The sequence below is a fragment of the Struthio camelus genome, chromosome 5 (assembly GCF_040807025.1).
Source record: "Struthio camelus isolate bStrCam1 chromosome 5, bStrCam1.hap1, whole genome shotgun sequence".
In the NCBI taxonomy this organism is placed as follows: Eukaryota; Metazoa; Chordata; class Aves; order Struthioniformes; family Struthionidae; genus Struthio; species Struthio camelus.
Window position 1 is genome coordinate 39,993,401 of NC_090946.1, and position 23,958 is coordinate 40,017,358.

The window sequence follows — 23,958 nt, forward strand, 5'->3', positions numbered from 1 at the left end:
CTGCAAGGCCTGCGGCCCGCCAGCCCTGGCCAACGGCGCCGCCCGCCCCGGGAACAGCTATCAGGTCCTTGCCAGGCTGCTGCTGCTGCGCTGGGCTAGGGGGAAAGGAGAGCACAAAAGCGCATGGTCCAGTAGGACACCTCCAGGGCCACGCTCAGCCCTGCCTCGGTGCCAGCGTGCCCCCTGCCCCCAACTCTGTCTCACCTTTATTTGTCACCGACCGCTTTCCTGCAGAGCACGGGTGAGCCCAAGGGAGCAGGTCGCAGCCCCCTTTCCTCCCTCGGGGAGCAGCTCCAAGGCAGCCGAGACGTGGCTGCTGGTGTCAGCCCCACGTTCCTGCCTCGGGAGCCGGCTCGCGGCAGCTGGGCCACTGCATCCTCCCACCGCCCATAGCCCTGTCCCTGCGGCTCCTTGCTGTTCCCGGCTCTTGTTGAGGTTGGCAGAGCTTTGAAGGGCCGTGGCTCCCCGCGCCGTGCCCCCAGCCCCACGCCGGCCCTGCTCCCCCCTGCACCGGCAGCATTGCCCTGAGAGGAGGAGGAGGGCTCCTACCAACGCAGGGCTGCTCCAGGGCTGCTCGGTAGCCCACTGAGGACCTTCAGCCTTGTTTCACTTTCTCTTCCCACACTGGCCCCTGGCAAAAATGAAAAGGGAAGGCCTGCCCTGAGCCAGTCCCGTACTTTTCCTCCTGCCTGGGCAGTGTGCTGTCTGGGGTTTCCAACACAGCTGCACAACATGAGAACTCTAGGTGGTTTCTGATTTTTTTTTAAAGACTTTTATTGGAAAAGAAAACAAATCCCATTTTCCAAAAACAGAGCGAGCTCCCACCCAGCACCGGTGTTAGAGCATCAAAGGCAGAGAGGCTGCAGCCCCGGCACAGACACACAGGTTGAAAGTGATGGAGGAGAGGAGGGAAGAGGACACACTGGTCACACAGGAAGAGGTTTTTCTTTTCCCTGGCTGCTGCAGGAAGCTCTTGCATCTGCTGCAGGGAGACACGAAGAAGTCTTCTGAAAGGAGAGCCCCATCCTCATGTCAATGAGGAAGCACGTGGGAAGCAGAGGGCAAGGGGGCAGTGGGATGCATGGAGCACCTCCAACTGCAAGGGGAACCTGCCTTGGGCAAAGCCAAGGAAATGTGGTGGTGGGGGGGGAGGGAGGGCCGTGTCCCCACTGCACATAGGCCTGATGGTGAATACCCAAGCGGGAGGTTGGAGGTTGTTTTTTCTCTCTCTTTGCTCCCCTGTCCCTTCCTCCCCAGATAGGATTGCTTGAGCATTCAACACTGAGCCTTTCCCTCAAGCACCGCTATCAAGCAGAGGAGGCAGGAGGCTCCCAGGCTTGCCAAGGGCAACTCATTTGTGGCCAAGGGTTAAAAAAAAAAAAAAACATATGGGAATCCCAGCTCTCCACATGCATCCCAGCAAACCTTGAAACAAGCCCAGAGAAGAGGAGGGGGGGATGCACGGACAGTGCCGGTGGGGCAGCAGGAGGGGAGACAGCACCTTCTGCAGGGAGGGTCTGGGTCTGCTCTCTACAAAACTAGTGAATAGAACAAGGCATCTTGGTTAAAGAGGAGGAGGAAGAGGAGGAGGAAGACTGGCAGTTGGCAAGGCGTTGCCGAGCGGGGGGACCTGGCTGCAGCGCAAGTGGCATGCGTCCAACCATTCAGGCACCGTGTTGAGGAGATGGAGGTGAGGACGCTGTCTTCCCACTCTAATCCTTCCCCTTGCCCTTCTTCGCTGCTGCCGGTGACAGAAGGAGACAAGCGTTAGCATGTCTGCTGGCAGCACCACCCGCTCCCCTACGCTCGGCCTTGGCAGAAACATGGTAGCCGGCACGGCACCATGGCACCAGCCAGCAGGGACCCCACACAAGTGTCACCAGCATACTGGGCATACTGGGCCTGCTAGGGAGAATGGGTGGGACCCCTGTGCTGGCAGGTCACATCCTGGCAGCCTCTCCCCGCCACGCAAATCCACATATTGGTCAGCCACAATGGAAAAGGAGGAAATCCCCGTCCCACCAAAGCTGAAGGTGAGTTGACAGGGGGGTGTCAGGGCTTTTCCTAGAGACACCTGTGTCCCACAGCTGAGGTTTCTGGGCCTGCCGCATGCAATGACGTGGAGAAACCCTATGCAGCCCTCTGCACCGCCAGCAAAACCCAACCCCGGTGGGCTAACCATCCCATGGGGACCCAGGGCCTGGGGCCCCAGCCCAGGGCCGCTGCACCCTCTGGGGCCAGGAGTGGTGGGGACTGACCTTTGGACTTCGACTTGATCTTGGAAGAGCAGGGCTTGGTCACATAGACAATCTCCTCACACTGGGCATTGTACAGGGCTTTCTTCAGGATGCCTGAGCGAGTTTTCACACCCGTCTGAACGCTACACCCACCCCAGCTCTCAAATTTGTACTTGCAGTCAGCTGGAAGAGAAGTTAGACATGTGAGACCCAAATAGGACCCGGGCAGGACACCAGCCTCTCAGAGGGAGGCTGGAGGTCTGGCCCCAGGCTGAGGGGTCCCCAGCTAGTCCCGCCGCGACGGGCGCACACACACCTCCAAACTTCTTCTTCCAGTTGCAGGGAATCTTGCACTTGAGTTTCTTAGTCTCGTCTTTGCAGGTGCCTTCGCGATAGCCCAGGCCGCAGTCTTTGCTGTTGGGGACGCAGGGCCCCCAGCGCCAATCCTCGCACTCGGAGCTGCTCTTCTTCACCTTGTCTGCAAGGGCGGGGAAGCTGGTGCTCGCTGCTGGCCGCTGGAGTGCATCTGGGGGCTCCCTCCCGCCCCGCCGGGCCCACTGCCCCCACCCCTGGGCGTCCCACTTACCTTTCTTGTTTTTACCAGCCTCAGTGGTTGCAGCCAGGAGGATCAATGCCAAGAGGAGGAAGAGGAGGGCCCGGACCTGCATCATGCCTAGGGAGGGAGCGGGGGGTGAGGATGTGATACAGCCAGCCGGGACACAGTGGGCTGTGGGTAGCCAGAGCCAGGCTGCAGAGTAGGGCCTGGGGGTGTCCGGCTGCTTCTTTGTAGGGGGGGAAGCGTGCTGGAGACAGTATAGGGTGGCCACCACCACACGTGTGCGTGTGTGAATGCACGCCTCCGTGCCCAGCTCGCACGCCTCCCAGCCTCAGGACACCATGGCATAGATGGATAGCGGGATCCCAGGCCCAAGCAGTCCCTTCTGGGAGCTTCTAGGGGCTGGGGGCAGCGTATGACCCTATCTAAATGCTATGGAAGGAATGCAGGGTCACAGCTCCAGCAGACCAGTGGGGCTAACGGGGGTGCAACTAACCCTGCCCTAACCCCCCAGCCCACCGCATCCCCACCTGGCGTTACCCCGGCACCGGCAGTGGTGAGAGGGAAGAGGGGGAACCCTGCCCGCTTGGCAGTGGGAAGGGGCGAAGCAGGTCTCCTCCGCGTTGCTGCCTGGCAAACTGCATCCAGAGGAAGAGTTTTAATGGCCCCAGGAAGGTTCATTGCACAGCGCGGGGCGCTGCTGGGCTGGAGGCTCCTTCCCAGCCCTGCCGTCCCTCATCGCCCTTCCCAAGAGCTCTGTGTGGCCAAAATGCTCTTTGCCCGGCGACGGCAGCCCGGCACGGCGGCCTTGGGACCAAAGGCAGGGCAGCTCTGCCAAGCCTCGGCGGGAGGACAGCTCCCTGGGGAGGCTGGGACAGGCAGGAGCAAGGGCTCTGGGGGGCCCCTGCACCCCAGAGGGCAGCCGGGGACCCCCCCACGGGGCTGGGTTCACCCAGAGCCTGGGGAAAGCTGCTGTGTCCAAGTGAGAGGAGGGGGTCGGAGGGCCCAGCTCCGGCCTGGCATCCCGCTGTGCATAGCGCAGTGCCAGCCACCAGCGCCCTCTGCACGCAGCCCAGCGCCCCGATTCCTCCACGGGCCGATGCCCGTTTGGGCCCATCGCTCCCACCCCTCTGCAGTCCGTTCCCCCATGCAAGCGAGACCCCCGGCAGGGGAGCTTGGGCCTGGGGTGACGGGGTGGCTGGGGGACCGCGCACGCCACAGCCTGCGCAGCCATCCCTGCAGCGGCCACGAGGGCTGGGGCAGGCCAGTCCGCCCCAGGGCTGCGCTGCTCCTGCTCCTGGCTGGCCGCGGAGCCCCCCTCTGCGTGCTGGCAGGGGAGAGGCCCTGCTCCCCAGTCCCAGGCCCCAGCCCCCTTCTGCCCCCATACCCCTCAGCGCCGCTTTTATCCAGCGCCCAGCAGGCTGCCGGGCCCAGAGCAAAGAGCCCTGAGGCCGGGGGGGGCTGCAGCTGCCGCGGCGCCTTTCTTTGGCTCCACGGGAATCCAGGGTGGAAAGGAAAAAAAAAACCAGCAAAAAACGGACCTATTGCCATGGTGGGGGGGGGTGGGGAGGGGGGGGGTTGAGAGCTAAGCCAGCAGCTTAAACAAAAAAATCCACACAGTGTGGGAGCTCAGTAGGAGATTTAGAGGGAGAGCTGCGCCCACTGCTGGCTCCACTGGCATCAACCCATCACCCCATGCACCGGGGTGGGGGGGGTGCCTGCACCCAGCGGGTGCGTGTGCATACGTGCGCACGCACCCAGCAGCGCGTGCTCAGGGCACACCCAGTGGCACACACACAGCGAGGGGGTGTGTGTATGCATGTGTGTGCACCCAGGAGCACACACAGGGTGGGTGGGTGTGCACGCACCCAGCAATGCATACACAGGGGGTGCGTGTGCACACATGTACACGCACCCAGGAGCGCACAGGGGACGGGGTGGGGGGGGTACATGCTGATGTCCTTGGGTGCGTGCAGGAGAGGTGTCTCTGTGCTGGGGTGCAGCGTGGGCCCCATGAGACCCGAGGGAGTGAAGGCCTGCGGGCTCCCTGCCCACCCCACCATGGTGGGCTTGGGCCAGGCGATGGCTCCCAGCCAGCTCCCTCCAGGCCAGGAGCAGCTCCCACAAGTGAAGTGAGAGCCCAAACTCCGGCTCCAAATGGGGACGCAGTAGCCACAAGACTTTTCCACCTCTCTCCCGAGGGCAACTTGCATCAGAGACCTCAACCCTGCCAGGGCCTGGCCTATATCTGCACACATTAAACTTTCACTGATCCCAAAGCAGCGCTGTTCAGCACCGGCTCCAAGCTAGGCACCAACTCCAGGCTTTCTCTAGCCCAGGATCCCCCAGCCCAGTGCCCTCTAACATAAAGCTGAGCCTCGCAGAAATTCGCCTCTTTACTGGACACTTTGGAAATCATCCAGCAGCTCACGAGCTCCTCTGCAGGACACTGCTGCCACCACTGACACTTTGCCCCTTCTCCATAGCTGCAGCCCAGCAGGCAGCACTGTGAGCTTGAGCCCTGGCTTCTGCTCTTCCTGGGGGAGAGATGTGTGGGCACTAACTTTCCAAGAGAGGCAAGAGGGAACTCACGCTACGCTCTCCCCTTTTGGCACTATCCTTGCAAGGACCTCAGGTGGAGGTTGACGGGTGGGTCTCCCCCTTCTACAAGATGACCTGTTCTGTTAACCCAGCTTAGCTTTTCAGGGACCACAGGACCTGGTGCTCTCAGTGATTGCCCTCGGTCCTCCTGCTAAAATCAACCCTGGGAAGTGCTAACAGCCTCAGCCCCCCCCCACACCCACCTCTTTTGGCCATGCTGAGCTACTACAGCCAGTGCAAAGGCCAGTTTCCCACAGCAGTAAGGCCTCTCTAGAGGAGGTATGACTCCTCATTCGGTCTTGGGTTAGCAAGCTCCAGCCGCTGAGCCCCAGGTTGCTGCTGGGCTGGAAGAGCAAAGCTGCAGGCACTGTGCTGGCCACCGCTCCTCCCTCCCCTTTTGCAGCAGCCCCTGGTCAGCAGTGAGGCTGGGAAGGTCAGGCTGAGCTGTCGTAAAAATCACATCCTGAATGGTCTCATTTCCCAAAGTGCCCAGGGTGCAGCAGGTCTGGCGTGCCAGCCAGGTGCTCAGAGGTGCTCCTGGTCCCAGCAGGAGCGTGGATGCTCAGACCCAGTGTCTCAAGTTTGGTAAGCCCCTTCCCCATACCCCCAAGGCCCTGTTATTTAGAGGGACAGTCATCATCTGCTTGAGAGCAGGCAGCAAGCAGCTACATTGCACCTGCCCCAGACCCACTGGGAGCTTGGTTGGGACTGGGAACGGAGAGGTCAAGACACGCCGCGTGCCCCGTGGGGAAGACAGCGTGCAGAGGAAGAGCCCGGAGTCAGCGTTCGCTCCCTGCCCCCCAAGCTCCCCTCGGCAGCGTGTCGGAGAGAGCAGCTCCCTGCATTATGCAGGCTCCAGTGCACTCACCTTTCATGCGTCTGCTGCTGCGGAGCTGCTGGCTTCACTCTGAATTGAACTGTCACAGGGAATTACACAGCCCGGCTGGCTGAAGGCAAAGCCGAGGCAATGAGAGCTGCCTTCCCCCCTGCCCCGCTCAGCTGGGAGTTATCCCATGGAGCACAGCACTGGCCAGAGCACGGCTCAGTCTTCTTCCCGCTGAGCTGCCTTCAAAGGGGACAAGAGCTGGCCAGGACAGCCCAGCTATGGAGAGAGGCTGGGGCTGAGCGGTCTCTGTAACTGACACTGCTGCCCTGCTTTCCACAGCATCTCCTGCTGCGAAGGGATGGGGCAGCACCTCCAACACCCACACAATTCATTGGGTCCTCCAGCTTTTAGGCACTCCATAAACTTCTCCCATCCTTTGCCAAGGAGCTTCTGCCTCTGCTTCTGCACCTGACTCCTACCCCGGCTGCCCTTTCAGCACTGACATGGGGCTTTGCCTGAGACCCTACCGAGTAGATGTGTCCTCTGTGCACCCAGGGAAGACAGCCCCCGGTGCTCAGAGCTGGCTGTACTCACCCACCTCCGCTTGCCTCTGAGCACCAACCCCTCAGCCCTGAGCGCAGAGCAAACGCGCCTGGCTGAAGTGGGAACCAGCAGCACGCGGTGCTGAACCAGTTTGACCCCTTCTCTGCCCCCGCTCCGCCGGTCAAATAAGAGCAGTTCCAGGTCAGGCTGCAAATGCTTTCCCTGCTGTTCATGCTGCCAACTCATCCCACGTCTCTGCTGGGCCCTGGCACTTGCTCACGCCCTGGCTCCTCATGCTGCTATCCTGGCCAGCTCTCGCTCCGGTTTGGACTCGCCCCAGACGGGCTGCACGTGTGGAGCAGTAGCCTGGAGCCTACCTGCACCTTGGCAGTCCCCGTTTCCCCTTCCTCTCCCTTCTCCCCTCCTTATGTGCCATGGATTTGACTGAATTATGATCAGATCCTCAGAAAATCACCAGGTGACACTGAAACAGGACTGCAGTTGCCAGCCAGTACAACAGGGGAGCCCGGACCCCTGTCTGGCCACCGCTCAGGGCCAAGGTAATGCCGTGGGCAAGCGCTTCTCCCAGGGCAAGCGGTGTCATGCTCCCCCGCCCCTGTACCGGCCGGCTCCTGCACCCTCACTGCCGCCCTGCTCCTTTCGGGCAGGCTGCTGGGCTGTCAGCCCCCCCCGCAGCCCCTCCACCTCTCGGCTCGGCTCCAACGGCAGCCTGCTCCAGCAGAGGTGCAGGTGGACGCAGGAATGCCTGCCCTCCCTCCGCCGCAGAGCCGGCTGCCTGAGCTGCTCCTGCCGCCTCAGGGCAGGGAGCCCAGCACCCAGGGGCCCCAGCGCCCTCCCAGCAGCAGTGTCCCTGCAGGCAGGTGCTGGCAGGAGGGGGAAGGGGGAGCCTTTCCAAATGAACTAAGGCGTTAGCAGGGCACTGCTGGAGGTACAGGGGGGAAACAGGGCTCTGGGGGTTGTAAGCCTTGCCAGCAGGCTCCCTAACCTTCCCCTCAAGGCGAGGAAAGGGTGCTACAGTGAGAAAGGTGTTGCTCTGCTTTTTGCTTCCCTCCCCTAGAAACCTGCCAGCTGCCTATGCATTAAGTGGGGCAGAGGAGGGGCAGGCAGTGCCCTTCCACCCTTCTACCCGCTGCTCCTTCCCCAGGGCAGTTTCTGTCCATCTTTTCTATAGTCTCAGCAACAGCCCTCGCTTCCCCACCATCAGGGTAGTTTCCCTGATCTTTCCTCTCTTCTCCTCTAGGGAGCTTGGTCCTGGCCAAGCTCCTGCTCTGGGGGAGCTCCGGGTGCCCCGAGGGGTTTCTCCCGTGGTCCCCGGCTCCGGCCGGAGTGAAGCGCCCACCACCTGAGAGGTCATCCTGAGAGAGCTGCACACCCCTGCGGGGTCCCATGACCTTCCTCAAGGGGGGAAGCTAAGATCAGGGCCCCGTACCTCCCCCCCCCCCGCCTGCTGCCCCTCCAGGAGCCCTGCTCCCCTCCGAAACTCCCCCTTCCTGCACCTCCATGCGCCGAGGCACCTCCCCGGCTCCCTGCATTGCAGGCGAGCCCAGCCCCGGCGGTGGCTGCCTCCCGGGACCGCTGCCCCAGTTACCCAGCCAGGGGCACGGTTTGTGTGTCGTCCCCCCCCTCCGGGGGGAGCCCTCTGCCTGGCCGGATCGGGCCTTCAGCGCGCCCGGGGGTGCAGCCTGCCCCGGACACCCCCCTGCCCGGCGGAGGGGACCCTGCCTCCCCGCTCACGCCAGGCACAGCCCCCCCCCCCGGGACCGGGGCTGCCCGGTGCTGCCTGCCTTAGCCCTGCCCGCTCCCCCCGGGTCCCCGGGACCGGGGGGCTGGGGGCGGCCGCAGAGACCCCCCCCCCTCCCGGGGTGGCCGCGCCCGGGGCGCTGCGGAGCCAGCCAGGCTTTTTCGTGGCCCCGAGGAGGCGAGGGGGGCGCCGGCGCCCGGAGCCCTTACCCTGCTGGAGGCGCCCATCCCCGTGGCGTCGGGCGGGAGGCGCCGGGACGCGGAGGGTGCGCGGCCCCGCCGTCAGCGGGGGCTGGCGGAGCACCCTGCCCGGGGGCGGCCCCGGGCTCCCCGGGGCTGTGCCCAGCCGCCGCCCGCCGCGGGGAGCCCCACTCACCTGCGGCGGGGTGCGCGGCGGGGTGCGCGGCGCGGCGCGGCGCTGCTTGCCTTTGTGTGGCGGCCGCGTGCGGAGCCCACCTCGCAGCGCACAGCGGCCCCTGACGTCGGGCTCCGCTGGCAGCAAAAGGTGGTTTTAGCCCCAAACTTTCTCAAGCTCCTCCTCTACCCCCCGGCAGCCCGGCCAGGCACAAAGGCAGGCCGGCCCCGGCGGGGGCCTGTGCGCCGGCCCCACCGCCCCGGGGGTGCGGGCTGCGCCCTGCCGCCCGGCGGGGCCCTGGGCTCGGCGCTGCGGCCCCCCCGACGGCGGCGAAGGGGGTCTGAGCGGAGGAGCCCGGGGAGGCTGCGGCGGGACGCGGCCGGCTGCGCTCGCAGCCGCTGAGCTGGGGAAGCTCCGGACCGGGGGTGGCTGCGAGGGGCTGTTTCTCCCCCCCCCCCGAGGGACAGCTGGCTTTGCCCCCCGTAGCTTTGCTCCCTGGCACGGGAGCTTTGGCCCTGGGGGGGGGGGGGTCAAGCCCGAGCGCAGCATGTGCCCCCCTGCCCTAGCAAGCGCGTCTCATCTTCCTCAGGGGCTCCCAGGGCTCTTGTGCTGCTCTTCGGCAGCATGTGTCTGTGTGTTGCACCAATAGAGCCGTCGGCGTTCAGCGGAGCCTGTGCTTTAACATTGCTGAGTGGCTGAAGCGGGGGGGGGGGGGGGGGTCAGCTGGTGCTTATTATTATTTTTTATCGCATTTCATGCTGACCCAGGGCTCTCATAACCCGCTTGTGACAGTCTGTGGCTCAGCCCTGCTGCAGCCGTTCTCCTTGGATGAAGCATCAATACATCATCAAATTGCTGGTTGGGGATGAAAGGACTTTGTAGACGTGACTGCTTACCGTGTCCACTACCGCATTTTCTCAGGAGGCAAGGCGATGCAGGGGCCAAGGCAGCTCTTTTCTCGAGTTACCAGCCAAAAGGGCTAGTGTCATGCCAAAAGAATGGGGCTGTGGTGGGGAACCAAGCCATTTTTCCACCCCTTACCCTGGAAGAATGCTGCTGAGAGAGCCGGGCAGCCACCGGTGGGATTGGGGGGGGTGTTTTTTATGAGCTGCTTCAGAACCAAGAATCGCTTTCCAAGAAATTCCTGCTTTTAACTCACACCCTGCCAGTGGTTTCCCAAACATCTGTCGAGGTTTAGACGATAGTTGGCAACCATTCGGAGGGTGTGATCTCCCTCCCCCCTCTCCACACACACAGAGCAATGGGTGCTGCTGGGGGTAGGGGTACCACTAGATGAGGAGCAGCAGGGCAGACAGAAACAGACCTTTGAGCGCAGGGTGCAGAAATGGGTCCTGACAGCTGGACACCTAGCAAAGTGAGTGGCTCCCCCTTGGTCCCTCGTCACTGGAGGCCCTTAAACCAAAGCTGGAGAAAGCGGCAGGGACAAACTTCATGTTCAGAAAGAGGAAGGGAAAGCGACTAGGTGTGTTGCTTTTGGCTAGGATTTAGTGGCATCAGTTTTGCAGTCCTGAGTCATGGAGCTGTGATGAGCAAACCAGGGCCTGTTAGAGCTGTGAAAGAGCTGGCTGTGGGGTGAGCGCTGCTGGTTTTCTTCAGCCTTCTCTGGACAGGAGCCATGGAGACCCTGTCAAAGTCCCCAGCACAGAGCAGCCTGAAGTGCTGAGAAGCTCACCACTGAGTTTCGCTCTTTCCTTCATTTCTATCCTTTCTCATTCCTTTGCTGTTCTCTCCTTGGGTTGGGGATCAGAAGCCACATCATGGCTGTTTGGGAAAGGGCATCACGCGCATCACTTTCAGACATGGCTGCGCTTGGTCCCTTCTCCCCCTTTCAGAGGGATGCAGAGAAAGTAGTTCCTTCTCCAGCTTAAATAAGAAGCAGAACGCTATGTTTGCAGAAAGGGGCCTCATACCGAGGGAAGGAGGGAAGAGAGGGAGAGAGCGTGACAAACCCAGGTGCATTTCCCTGCAAATGTTTAGCTAGAGCATTTTACCTTTAAAAATGTCGCAACAAGGTAATTCACAGCATGAGACTCCAGATTTTATATCCCCACTAAAAGCCTGGTCCTTGGGGCACTGTTACTGTATGGTGTAGTAGTGGCAGTGCAAGGACGCAGCTGTCCATGGCACAAGTTTTCCTTGCTCATGCTTGGGCAGGAGGCACGAGAGTTGTAGGCACAGGTAATAACTACCTTGGTCAGCTGCTGTCACCGCAGGTCTGTTTAGCTAGGGCGGGTTTTGCACGGCATTCATGAGTGTGCATACATACCCATACATGCGCTGTCTGTGTGCACATCCCCCAGCTACACCCAGCAGAGGTGTGTTTCCTTGCCACAGGAGGCCAGACAAACCTTTGCAGTGTTTGGCCTGATTTTCTGCATCCCGCTGCAGGGGAGAGACTGGGGAAGCTATAGCCCTTTGTACAGAACTGCACAACTCTCTCCAGGGCAGGAAGCTCAAGGTAGACTGCCCATTTCCTAACACCCCTCATCAGAGCAATTGCATTTGGGGATTCTTTTCTCCCTCACCATAAATTTGACACCAGGGCAGCTGGAAAACTCTCATTGCCATGGTTACTGACAGTGCTTGCTGCGGAGAAATGGGCCAAGTGCCAATACGCTCGCTGGGTCTGGGCACTGAACTGGAATCAGCCTTTCCTTGCAATCACATGTACATCTGGTCCCCGGGCATTGACCCAGGAGGGCTGGGACAATTCGGTGTGCATTACACCCATTACAGAATCCCACTGTTAGCTTTGGGCAGAAGCTTAAAGGCTGAATCAATGAAAGGGAGGCTCTGGGGGTGGAAGGGACAACGTGTTGGGGGAAGGAGGCTGCTTCTCTACTGAATTTGGACAGAGAGGGGGAGGCAGTAGTGACAGGCAGGCTGCCAAGCTGCCCTCAGAAATCTGAGTTTGCGGTATGAATATAGCTCCCAGTCACAGACCGTGTCCATCTCCAACTCCCTACCACAGGGCTGTGGGGCACAGCAGGCAATACTACCTCTGTTTTGCAAAGGAAACTCTGAAAGAGAAATGATGTTGGCCACAGTCATCCTTATGAGTCAGTGGCTGAGCTGAAAGCAGAAGAGCTCTTAATCCCCTTGCTCTTGCAATCCTATCACAGTCTCCCTGTCAGGAGTTGGGAAGATAACACCAAACCCTGCCACTGCAGCCCCAGCTCTTAACACTAGAAGCAGGAACCAAACGCTCCCCTCTAAAGCTGAGAATGAATAGGAAAAGCTCTGGCTCCTGCTGCAACAGAGGAACATGGCTGGGGACAGCTGCACTCACCACAAAAAAGGGCCTTGGAGAAATCCGCACAAGCAGAAACATTTTGAAATTTGGGGATTGGATGCTGCCGTAGTAACCAATCAATAGGTGTGCAGCTGCAAAGGGCAAGTCAGGCCTGATTCTCAAACTGCCGTCTCCTGTCCCAGAAAAGAACGCGAGTAAGGCAAGAAGAACAGCAAACTGGCAGCTCACGACTCATGCTTTCAGGCTCCTGTGGGTCACATGGGTGGAGGATTTTCTCCTTGTTTCATGTTACAATGAATATTGATGTATGACAAAGAGTGGCCCTGAGGGGGGAGAAGCTCTCCCATGAGAAAGGCTCTGTATCCAGCAATTGTCCTAGATGGCTGCTGTGCAGGGAAGTGGACCAAAAATCTGATTCAGCAGGGAAATTCCCAGAGTACTTTGAGCTTGTGGTTAAGATGTGGGACAGAAACCTTGGGGAAAAACTTGTTCACACCAAAGAGGGTGTTTCATTCGTACAGCATCCACCACGTTCTCGCAGATGCAGAGGGAAAGAAGAAGGGAGACGGGAAGGAAAACATCCATCTTTTTATTCCAATGGCAAGAAACAACAACATCCAAACAGTCAAAGTTGAAAAGCAACGGGAACACAGGTTCATGCCAGGCCCTCAGCCTGGTAGAGCTGGCTCCCTTACAGAGTTACAAAAATACAGTCCTACAACAGCATCTAAGAAACACAGAACCAGGTATTGCACAGAACCTCTGCCCTCCACGGGCAGAGCTACAAAACACCCCCTCCGCCTTTGCCTAAAAACAAGCCAGGCTTGGAATTGCACAGCAACTCAGCTCACGCGTGCACACACAGGGGCCAGGCGGGGAGGGGGACAGTGTGTGTTCGAACTACCTGTACAAAAACTAAGGGAACATATAAAACTGGGGGGAAGGTGGGGGGAGGGAGGGGACAAGCTGGGGCTGTAAACGCTTTCAGGTCAGGCTGGGCGTCCTGGCTGGGGGACAGCGGCTTGCACCTTCAAGAAGACAACTGTGTCTTGTCTGTCTGTTGCTAGTGAGCAGCACTGCCGGAAAATTCTGATGCTGCTGGACTATCACAGCCCTAAATGCATTGGGATACCAACATTATTAATTGCTGATACTACTGCTGGATCCCTGATACCAGCCTTTGTGCTCCACTCTGCACTGCCCTGGCCCCAGCTACGCCTCTGCTCCCTGCCACAACTCCCCTGGTCCTCTAGGATAACTCCCTGCCCCCTTGACCAAAAGCCTGAAAGGTATTGCAGTTCTCAATGGTATTGTGATACTTTTTTCGTATTGACATTATGAAAGATTTGAAAGTTGTCACCTAATACCACACAGCAGCCACAGCTTGCTGTGAGGACTCGCACCCTGGCTGAGCTCATGATGATGGTGGGGTCCACACAGACCCCATTGGGGCAGCAATGCCCCAGTGTCCTCTCATGGTACCCGACCTGCGAGAAGCAATCTAGACCCGTTTCACAACCGCCTCCCACTTGAACATGCCAAGTAGGTACACAACCCCAGGGCTGTTTGCTCATCTCATGTGCTGGCACCTCTTGATCTCAGAGACTGTTGGTGCTGCAAAAGCTTGTTCCAGGTCTGGTGTGCTAACAGCACACACAGTACGTGCAGCGGAGATGGGCCACGGTGCCCTTGTGCCCTGTGGCAGGTGGTATGTGAAACGCTGTCCCATTGCACACATGCTAACTCTGGGATCCCTGATGCTGTCTTTCTATGCATCCAAATCCCTCTTTCTGCTAAAACCGGAGAGGTCAAGCCAACAGCCTGCCCAGGAAACCTGGGTGAGCTCGCACAGCTTTCCCTGCAAAGCCCTATGTCCAGTTTGGGAGGGGATGGCAGAAGTCACGCTCAGAGTAGGCATATTTACAGGTTAGGGAGGTGGGGGGGGAACTCCTGAGAGCAGCGCTGACCGCAGCGCTGCCTCTCCAGCCGAGTCTCACTCTTAATGTTGTGGGGGAGCTGACACAGAGAGGGCAGCTGTATCCAAGTCAGGTAACTAGAACGTTAGGGAAATGTAACAGCCTCCATCATTCACCACCGCCCAGGCCAAGTGCAGCTCTCCACCACAGCAATGGCACAGCAGGGTCACAAAGAGAGGCCCAGCAGACAGCCGTGCGCACAGGCTGCCCCCACACAGCCCTCTGAGGGACGGAGCGTCAGGAGGGCTCAGTAGCCTTCCTCCGTGCCATACCTATCCTACGCCAGACCGTGGGCTGTCAGAGCACTGGAAACAACACTAAAAGCAACCAGAAAGGCAGTGGCTGGAAAAAGGGCAGCCCCAGTGCTCAGCCCCAGCTGCTCTGGGGAAAGGTTGGGTGCACGTCCTCAAACATGTCAGGGGACATCCTCCTGCCACAAAAGGGCCCCACTAGGGCAACACAGAGACCCAGGGCAGTCCCAGACCAACAGGAGGGAAGAGGAATAAGAGTCATGGTGCTTCTCTTCGGCCAAAGTCTCAGGCTCACAGACCCCACGCGGGCCATCCTGCAGCCTGCCCAGCACTGCCTGTGCCTCCTGCGGCTGTGCTGGGAAGGACAGGAGGAACTGGATATGGGCCTAGCAAAATGTCCAACAGAAGGCAGAACATCGCCTGGGAGAGGGGTCCAAGCAGCAACATCCCACAAGGATTACAGGCAAGAGCCTATGGGGAGACCAGCATCACTCCCATGTGCAAGGGAGACAGAGGGTTTCATCCTTGCCTGCTGCAACAGGCCCGGTAGGAGGGAGCCCATCCACAGCAGGGAACATGGTGGAGGAAGAACAAAGTAGGGACACACAAAGAGCCAGGCTTCAAATCCCAAACACCCACTGTCCTAATAAATAGAGTCCCAGCCCAGCCTAGGGCAGAGCTCTGCTGTCTCCATCTCCTCCGGGACCAGGCAAGATCTAGGGAGGGCTGGGCCAGACTCACAGCTGTGCCAGTTGCCATCCTCTTCTTGTCTTGCCCGAGCTGGCTTGGGCTAAGGCACGCTGAGCACTACACAGCTGTCTCCTGGTCCTCCCGCTGGATCATCTGGTAGTGCTGTCGGTTCTCGAGGTAGGCAGCCAAGTCGGGGTCATTGGCCTTCTCAGCCCTGTGTTTGGGGGTGTCTCCCTGCACGGGGAAGGCAGTGTGTCAGAGCACCGAGTGCTGCCTCGCGGACCACTCTCGGCACCCAAGGACCCCCTTCTCCCCACCAGAGGGTGGCTCCAGTGGGGGCCTGCAGCACCCACAGCCAAGCCCTAAGGCAGGTGATGTGCCAAGGTGGGCGGTAGCGAAGGCATGCTCCAAAGGAGCCTGGCTTTACTAAGAGGCTGGGTATCAGTCCCCTGAAGGGACACCTGCCCCACGTGCAGGCCAGGGCAGAGACCAGCTCCAGTCTTCCCAGCTTGCCTGCCGCACCAAGAGGAGACAAAGGTCGGTCTCTGTGACCTGCTGCTTCTCCGGCACTGTGGAGGCAGGCAGGAGAGGGTGAGGAATGAGGGGTATGTCTGGGGAATGCCCAGGAATACCAACCCCCCTTCCCTCTCGCAGCCTCACTAGCGCTCCCACTCCCAGAGGGGGATCACATTTCACCAGCTTATTGCAGCCATCTGGACTGTGTCCACTAATGAACTCCCGCACTCCATAAAAAGCAAATCTGTTAACAGCTCTCAGCTACGTCTCCTCTCCCCCTTCCCTCCCCCTGCTCCTTGCTCCTTCTCGTTAAGTGCCTGGGCTCTGCGGTGCTGAATAAACCCTCTGCTGAGAAAGGCCAAGGAAACCTGGCACACTGCTGCTGCCATTGAAAACCAGCCCCAGAAGGAAAGCACGGCTTGCCCAGCTCATCCCGTGGTGCACAGCAGGGCAAGGGTGGCTGCAGCGGGTGGCAAGGGCCTCCAGGACAACCCACAGCTATATTTCTGCAGCACAAACAATGGCCAGAAACATGGAGTCTCCACCATACGTAGATAACAACTGTGGACAAAAGCCTGAGCCCACCCACACATACCGCCACAAAGGCGGAGAGATGCCAAACACACACGGCTGCCCCGTGCAGTCAGGTATGCCATGGGGACAGCGCTGGAACAGGGGGTCTCCCTTTCTCTCATGCTCACACACATAGACAGGAACTCCTAGGGTTACCCCCGTTCTCACGCTGAAGCACACTTTTCCTAAGAAACTTCCTCTTCTACACACACCACGGCCTGGCCATGCCACAGGGGCCCTGTATAGGTCTCCCCTTACCCCCGCACATACAGGCAGGGGGGACGGAGACCGTTCTGTGCTTCACTGCCCCGGTGCTCCTGAGGGGGCCTCCTCCCTGTAGCCACTGAATCCAAGCACTCATTTAACAAAGCGGGGGGGGGGGGGAAGAGATGGAATTGAGTTTCTTTTTTGTCTGCCTACTGAAGCCTTGATGTAACGCTGCCTGCCCAGATCCGCAGCCTGAAACTAGAGCTCCTGGGGCCCCTCTGCATGGCCAGGCTGATGCACGCTACCCGATAAGACCCAGTCTCCTCCAGCACTGCAGGATACGGGACCAGGCTGTTCCAAACCCGTGCCCCAGCTATGCTACAGGTCTGACACAGGCCTCCTGCAGTGGGGTTTCTAACAAGGTTGGTTCTTGCCTGTGCAGGCACGTTGTAACCTGGGGCCTATGCAAGGTCAGTGCAGCAGAGCAGACGGGTCCCCAGACAGCTACAAACCCAGACATGCATTTACACAGGCACGTGCAAGCCCCGTTCCCTGGGGGAGTCTGTCATTCCTGAACTAGGCTCCCTTTTGTGCTGGCAGGTTTGGGACCGTTCATCTCCTTCAGGCAGATGCTTCAGCAGGGAGATCTGCACTCCTGCCACAAAGGGCCTCTGTCCTACGGGCAGAGCGGGGCTGTGCTTCTGGAGCTGCCCTCTCCTCCTGGCTCTCCCCAGTGCCTCTCTCACCTGGGCATTGCCTGCTCTTCCTATGGCTGCTGGCTGAGCCTCCAGTCGAGCCATCTCTGGGTGCTGTGCGAGGCCCTAGCCTTGGCCAGGAACAAGGAGGATTGACTGGGAGCCAGAGATTGTCTGTACGACATCTCCCCGGCAGCTGGCAAAGGGGCTGCTCATTGTCTGAGTCTCCAAAGCTCTACCAGCTCCAGCAAGTCTGGATCCCCAGTTGGGCTCCTTCCCTGTGTCCCAGACCCATAGACTGCACCTTCTTGGCTTGTCACTGTATCTCTCCTCCGCTACAGCCTGTCGCTAGGATCCTCTGCCAGACAGACATGGCCACGTCCCCTCCACTGCATGCCAGCCCTGGGAACCTCATGTACCAAAACACAGCTTAGTCCCTTTCCTACAACTCTGTGGGGGCTGGCACAAACCCCTGACACCAAGACACATCTCAATTAATTCAGTATGTGGCTGAAAGTGCCATGGCTACGTGATAATGCTCTCTGTGGGCCTGGTTCATCCGAAGAGCTCCCAGCCTTCCCATCCCAGCTCCACACGGAGGAGGGAACTCCCTCCCAGCTGGGAGGGAACTTGCCAGCGAGACTGTCCTTGCTGTGACCTCGGAGGGTAGAAAGGGGGGAGACAGAGATGAGACATTCCAGCCCCTCGCTTCTAATTTAATAAAACAACACAGAGGAGAGCAGGGAGGAGAGGGATTTAACCCCTTACGCAGCTGGGGAGCAGGCTGAGCTGGTGGGCTCTGCTGGGTGAGCATTTATATTTCATGCCAACTCATCAGGAATCATAAACGGCTCCTCCTGGGCCTGCACACTTTTTCCACACACAGGCCATAAGCTGGCAAGGACTCGAGCCAAATACTCGTTTTCTGCTCTTCTGGTGACCTGGTAGGGCCCTGCTCCCGCCGACCCCTGTGGTCCCCACGGAAAGCCCTGTTTCCAGCCCTCCCGCCTTCACCTGCAGGTCTGTCTTCATGAGCGAAGCCCCAGCCTCCACAATGTAGTGGCAGATAGTGCGCTGGCGTAAGGTTGCAGCCTGGTGCAAACTGGTTTCGCCACTGAGGAGAAGAAAGCAGGAGACATGAGACGTCCCCACCCCAAACATGCTGAGCGGGGACAAGCAGCAGGCACAGAAACAGCAGCAAGAGACTACCCTAGGCCTGCTGAAAGAGCTCACAGTGGGCCGCAACTTGTCTGGCAAAACCTGCTCCCAGCCCAGACAGCCTTGAACTGAGAAGGGGGGATGCTACTCCAGGGTTACTTATTCCAAGAATGGACAGGAAATCATGGCTGATAATTAGAGCAAGGGCAACTGTGTACAAGACGGGCTGACAAGACTGGTCATCTCACAGATGGTCTGGTCAACAGATAATACAAATCACTCAACCACTTACTACTTTTCTTCTGTGGCATCCAGGATATCTGAAGGGGCTGCGGAGAGAAACACAATGCAGGGCAAGTGTGACCAGGCTGCAGGACAGAGATGGACCCACCTATTCCCCAATAACATAAAGTATCTTTCCGTAGGGGCTGCTATTTCCATGCTGCCTGCAGAGGTCTCATCTCCCAACCAAAGCATTCAAGATAACAACTGCATCTACCTCTCACCACCGATTGAGATCAGGGAAGAAGAGTTGCTTGTGGACACCATTACAAAGAAATATCTGAATAAAAACAAAGCAGCCTGCATTTCAGTGAAAGCTGCCAAGAACAGCAGGTCAGCTCTCCTGAAGGTAGAAGCAGGATGCTAAAAGATGTTTCCCAGAGATGTGCTGGTCCCAGCAGGGATGTGGCAACACTTGCGGGGGCATCCCAATACCAGCAGAGAGACACTAGGGAAAGCCCATGCCATAGAGGGAGGATGTAACGAACCCAGAGAGAAGGGGTTCTGCCCTCAAGAGCATCCCCTCTGAGCAGAGGGTCAGGCTCTGTTACCAGTCTCTCTTGCCAAGGGGGGGCACTTTGCTGACCGCAAGATGGCCCCAGCTTACCGTTCTCAATGATGTATTTCACAATATCCTTGCTCCCTGATTTGACGGCATGGTGGAGGACGGTCTGGCCTGAGGAGTCTCGCACCATCAGGTCTCTTCCAGCCCGGTGCAGCTCCTGGAACTATAGGATTGCCAAAAAGCTCCAGATGAGCTTCCTTTCTCAGCTCGCCTCCAAACCCCAAGCCCCTTGTCTTGCATCTCCAGGGCCCCCAGCAGGAGGGGGAACTATGTCCAGCTCAGCCACGCTGCCAAGCCCCTTCCCTCCCCATCTGCCTGGCAAGTAACGGGGCTTCTTGCCAGGAGCCTGCTTAGTTTCCAGCCACCACTCCCAGTTAGGGTGCTGCCTGAAGGAAGGACCTCAACAGGAGTTGCTCAAGGGCAACAGCGGAGTTCAGGTGGCAGGGCTTACCACAGCCCTGAGGGGCATAGGAACCAGGAAGCCTGCTGGACGAGTCCAGCCCAGCCTGCAGCTCGGGCTGCATGTCACAGCACACAGTAGGAGCGCTTACCTGGCTGAAGTTGCCACTCTTGGCAGCTTCTATCAGAAGGTCATCTGCAAAGAAGGGAGATGGGTCAGGGTCAGAAAAGCCAAGCTGTAGTGCTGTTTGTCTAACTGGGATCCAAAAGTTGGGCACTGGGGGACTCAAAGCAGTCAGCTGAGGCTACAAGATGAACTCCTCCAGGAGCTACCCCTGTGGTCTCAGGGCAAACAGCAGCCAGGCTGGTTCTACATGGCTCCTTCAGCCATGTGAGGGACAAGCCATGGGGAAGGAAGGAGACACCCACGTATCTGGGGTTGCAGCCAGGCCTCAGTCCCGGCAAAGCGTGTGTGTGCAAGAGGGGGTGCCCCTATCCCAGGAAGGACGACTGGTGATGGAAGTGGGGAGCAGATCCCCAGGGAGTCAGTCAGCAGCCAAGAGGCCTCTCACCAGTGACTCACTCACACTTCCAGGCACTGGGCTCTGCTCAAGCTCCAGGAAACTCTTTCCATTTGCTCAGCTCAGAGAGGCCCCTGACCTTGTGCTCTCACCTCCTGAGTTCCTGCTGGGGCCTGGCAGTAACACCTTTCCCCCCCGCGCCAGCCCAGCCAACAACACATGGCTCTGCAGGTGGGGGATTAACCCCTCTGCCATGTCATTTCCTGCCCTCCCCACACGGCACTGCAAAACGGGGAAAGCACCTTGATGGACTGGTCTGCAAATGAGAGTCACATCTCTCCTTGCCCACCTCCAGGGTCACCCTGACCTCCGAGACTCTGCGCTCCCACCTAGCACACCAGCAGCAGGGCCTGGAAAACCTTGCTCCATTCCTGGGCCACATCTCCGAGACAGGACAGGCAAAAAAAATGGTGGGGACCCAAAATAACTTGACCCGAACAGATGCACAACAGCTTGGGAGCCCTGCTAGATGCCTGCAGTGAGGACAGAAGAACTCACCTTTATGAGGGAGGCAGAGCCCAGCCTCAGCACTGGAAGGGAAAAAGAAAAGGCATCACTAACCCTACTAGCACATCCCCCAAAATGGCACACAGTGGGAAAAGGAATGGCTCTGGAGAGGCCTACCTGTGGCCCTCTTCCAGCAGGCTGAAAGAAAGGCAGGCCAAGGACCTAGCCACCCTTTGGCTATGCCATCTGCTTTTTCTCCTGATCAGGGTTCTTTCTCCTCCTCGTTCCCATTTCTACTTCTGTTCTGAGCTCCGGTGCTCACCCACACCCAAGGCTGGCATGATTTGGGCCTACAGAGACCTTTGCCCTGTGGATCAAGCTTTGGAGCTTGATCCCATGTCTGAGTCACCTGGTGATGCTCTACTACTATCAGCAGAGCTGGCAGGGAGCAGAGTAGACAGGGAGGCATCTGATCCCTGGTCTAACTTGCCAGTGAAATCTTGCTCGCTTCCTGGGAGCTCCTCCGTAATCTGTCCCGGGAATTGCAGCTGCGAAGCCAACCCCAGCTCTCTCATTCCTGTCCTCTCCACCCCTCTTGACGCCCAGCACCCCATTATCTGCCACTCCAGACCACAGCATGCAGTCTCACCTGGGGGCAGGAGAGGAGGGTGGAGAAGAGGAAGAGGATGGGAATGTAAAATGGTGCCCAGTGGGAGCGGAGGATGAGTCAACAAGGTCAGGCATGGCAGGAGAGGTGCCCACAGTCTGGGTGATCACCAGCTCTGGGTCCAGCACATAGAGCTCGTCCTGAGAGATCTCTGTCACATAGTTGAGGTGCTCCTGAAAGGCACAAGTCAGCCACTTCAGAAGCAAGATCTACTTCTGTATAGCTCTGTCTCCCATCCCCGCAATTTTCTGTGCCTTGAAGCCCACCCACTAACTCAGCAGAGTGATGGTGGCTCAGAGAGTGGTGGGCCCTGCACCTGGGAAGCCTCCATCAACAGCAATAAAGCTGATGTGAAGCTGAGAGGAAGAAGCATGGTGTGGAGCCTTGCAGAGCCAGAGGTGGAGAAAGGAAGGGAGCTGGATCCCACCTCATCCATCCCCAGGAAACTTGTCATCACCAGTGTCCCTCCACCAGCTTCCAAGGTCGTGGTCAGGCATGCCTTCGCTATATCATTCTTCCCCAGTCTTCACTCCTGGGCTGGCACAAATCCCACCCCTGCTCCTCATCAGGACCTTGGTTCCTCACCAAATTCCTGCCACGGCCCAAAGCTCGCCCTAATGATGCTTGGAAACTAATCACCACTTGGCCATGTTGAAAGGAGACCACTTCTGCATCCTTGCCCCCTGCCTTGGGCAGGCCTCTGCAGGCACCTTCCAACCCAAGCCCCTGTGCTCCCACCTACTCTCTCTGCCTTTTCAGAGGGGACCGGCAGGTGCTAGGGCAGTTCCTCGGCTAGGTAGCACACTGCCTGCCACACCACTCTCAGGGACTCCCCCATCTCCACAGGGCAGGGCTGCAGCAAGGCAATGCACGTCCTCCTGCCCCAGAGCTGAGGGGAGCACTTAGGAGGCGGGGCAGCGTGGGGTGAGAGACCTGCGCGTCCTTGTGGCTGAGCCAACCTGTCAAGTCTGTCCTATCAGGACACGCAGAAGAAGCTGGGCAGAGGGGAGGACACCACAGACGGAGGATGAAGCCGCACTCACCTGTGCACGGTCTATCCTATAAAAACGATCAGCTGTGGTTGCTGTAAGAGAGAGAGAGAGAGAGAGAGAGAGAGAGAGAGACACATAGTGATTCTTGTGCGGGATGAAGAAAACGGCCACTTTCCACCACTGAGCGGTAGTATTCAATCATTTCTCGTCCTGCATGAAGGGCACAGGAAAGCAAACAGCAATCTCCTGACCAGGAACAGCCCCCTGATGTCCACAGGGCGTCTGCTAGGACCCTGCTGTTCTCTTTGCCTGAGAGGCAGCCCCTGGTGCCTACAGATCACCATACCCCCGTGCAACATGCCTTTGCTTTACATCTTCTCTTCAGTGACTCCCAGCAACAGCCATAACCTATGGGGAAGAACAGAATTAGCTAATGCCATGGCCTTTCTGGGGACTTTCAAGTGTTTTGGTGTTGCAACTGCAACACCACACTACCCAGAAGAGATCAAGCTCAGGGCCGCACGCTGCACATCTCAGGATTTGCTTAGGCTGGGTGAGCAACTACTCTGATTCAACATGATGCACTTTATTACAGAGCGCAGAGAAACGGGAGCATTAAGTGAGGCTGGGAGAATGGGGAGCTCAGCCTCTCTTCGCTCTGACTTTACTTAGTAACACCCCAACAGACCACCAAGAGGCCATGTCAGAGCTTACGACTGCCAGTCACAACAGAGCACACAATTTCCAGCCGTAGATCCAAGTTCCTGTTTCCTAGGATGGCAGGAGAGCTTCAAACTAGCCTCCAGCCTGTTGTTCGCAGCCCTCTGTCCAGGTGCATCCCTCCACTCATCCCTCTTCCTAAGAGGGGAAATCACCACAACAGGAGAGGAACTCCTCCAACAACGATGAGGCAAGTGGCTGTGCTGGAGCCAGACCCATGCAGCTAACACTCCCGGGGGAGCAGGGAGGGTGTGGGGACTTACCAGTGTTACCCAGGGAGGACAGGACAAGTAAAGGCAGAGTGGCAGGACAAACAGGCCCCCAGGCATGGTGGCATTTCTCCTGTGCTGCTGCTGCCTACCCCAAGCAGGCTCCAGAGGGATCCTTGGGGGTCTGAGGAATTCTCTCCACGAACAGAATGGGGATGGGTATGACACAAGCCAGAGCAGATCAGAGGAGTGACAGAGCCCCGTTTATTCTGGAGATTTTTCAACCACGGAGATGCTGATGAAGGCCTGTAATTCAGCCACTTTAATGAGCCCACACTATCTCGAACAAGGCTCTGGCCTCTTTCCTGACACATTTTCCTGAGCTCACAACCTGCTACTGAGAGACTGGCATGAGGAGGGAAAAGTCCTGGTAGTAACACCTGGGAGCAGCAATCCCAACAGCTCCATATGCAGGGCTGAAGGCCTGAAGCAGAAGCTGCACCTTTTCTGCCTGACCCAAGGCTTGTGAGGCCTACTTTGCAGCCCACGGCTGTGCCTGGCTTCCCTCCCACAGGGTACCAACACACGTCTGAGACCTGGGGTCTCAGGGGAAATGCAGCATCTCTCTTGAGGTGAGGAGAAAGGTCAGTTTTCCCTGCTGACTTGCTATGATCCCTGCATCATAAGCCTTGTGCCCAAAAAGGCCTTAAGCTGAACAGCAGTGGCTGTCAGCTACAAAGAGGGGCCTGCTCAGTACAGCGCCCCTTCCTCCTCTCTCAGGTGCTCATGCAGGTTCGGGGACTTGCTCCAGTATTGTTAAGAGGGCACAAAAACCTGCACTGACCTGGGCTCTGGGGAAATCCCAGGGAACCGCTCA

General features: G+C 58.5%; 2 protein-coding genes across 19 annotated transcripts in view; both read right to left on the minus strand.

Moving 5' to 3' along the window:
• Positions 1–749: 749 nt before the first annotated feature.
• Positions 750–9,184, minus strand: MDK (midkine). 10 transcript variants are annotated; one of them, XM_068945812.1, is made up of 6 exons: positions 8,735–8,847; positions 6,263–6,311; positions 2,824–2,910; positions 2,554–2,715; positions 2,259–2,420; positions 750–1,741 (listed from the first exon to the last, which is right to left on the minus strand). In XM_068945812.1, exons 2-6 carry the CDS (start codon positions 6,267–6,269, stop codon positions 1,713–1,715), a joined length of 447 nt encoding a protein of 148 aa, XP_068801913.1. In that variant the 5' UTR covers positions 6,270–6,311; positions 8,735–8,847; the 3' UTR covers positions 750–1,712. The 10 variants fall into 10 exon arrangements, with proteins under 10 accessions (XP_068801913.1, XP_068801910.1, XP_068801911.1 ...); XM_068945809.1 differs by having other exon boundaries at positions 6,263–6,496; positions 8,735–8,763; XM_068945810.1 differs by having other exon boundaries at positions 6,263–6,460; positions 8,735–8,761.
• Positions 9,185–12,725: 3,541 nt separating this feature from the next.
• The window catches only part of DGKZ (diacylglycerol kinase zeta), a 58,184-nt gene continuing 46,951 nt past the window's right edge, over positions 12,726–23,958 (minus strand). For 7 of the 9 annotated variants that reach the window (XM_068945826.1, XM_068945825.1, XM_068945824.1 and 4 more), the window contains 8 exons: positions 22,204–22,244; positions 21,143–21,333; positions 20,545–20,576; positions 19,618–19,661; positions 19,109–19,229; positions 18,512–18,548; positions 18,076–18,175; positions 12,726–15,304 (listed from right to left, as the gene is read on the minus strand). In XM_068945826.1, the coding sequence (XP_068801927.1) occupies positions 15,188–15,304; positions 18,076–18,175; positions 18,512–18,548; positions 19,109–19,229; positions 19,618–19,661; positions 20,545–20,576; positions 21,143–21,333; positions 22,204–22,244 (683 nt within the window). In that variant the 3' untranslated portion in view covers positions 12,726–15,187. The remainder of the gene's footprint in view (positions 15,305–18,075; positions 18,176–18,511; positions 18,549–19,108; positions 19,230–19,617; positions 19,662–20,544; positions 20,577–21,142; positions 21,334–22,203; positions 22,245–23,958) is intronic. The other 2 variants (XM_068945828.1, XM_068945823.1) reach the window with 1 other exon arrangement.

What these genes read in the sequence shown, in the direction of transcription:
- MDK (XM_068945812.1), bottom strand. An exon ending in GGCTGGTAAAAACAAGAAAG is followed by an intron (nt 2,716 to 2,823) that starts GTAAGTGGGACG and finishes CCGCCCTTGCAG; the next exon opens with ACAAGGTGAAGAAGAGCAGC. An exon ending in CTGGAAGAAGAAGTTTGGAG is followed by an intron (nt 2,421 to 2,553) that starts GTGTGTGTGCGC and finishes CTTCTCTTCCAG; the next exon opens with CTGACTGCAAGTACAAATTT.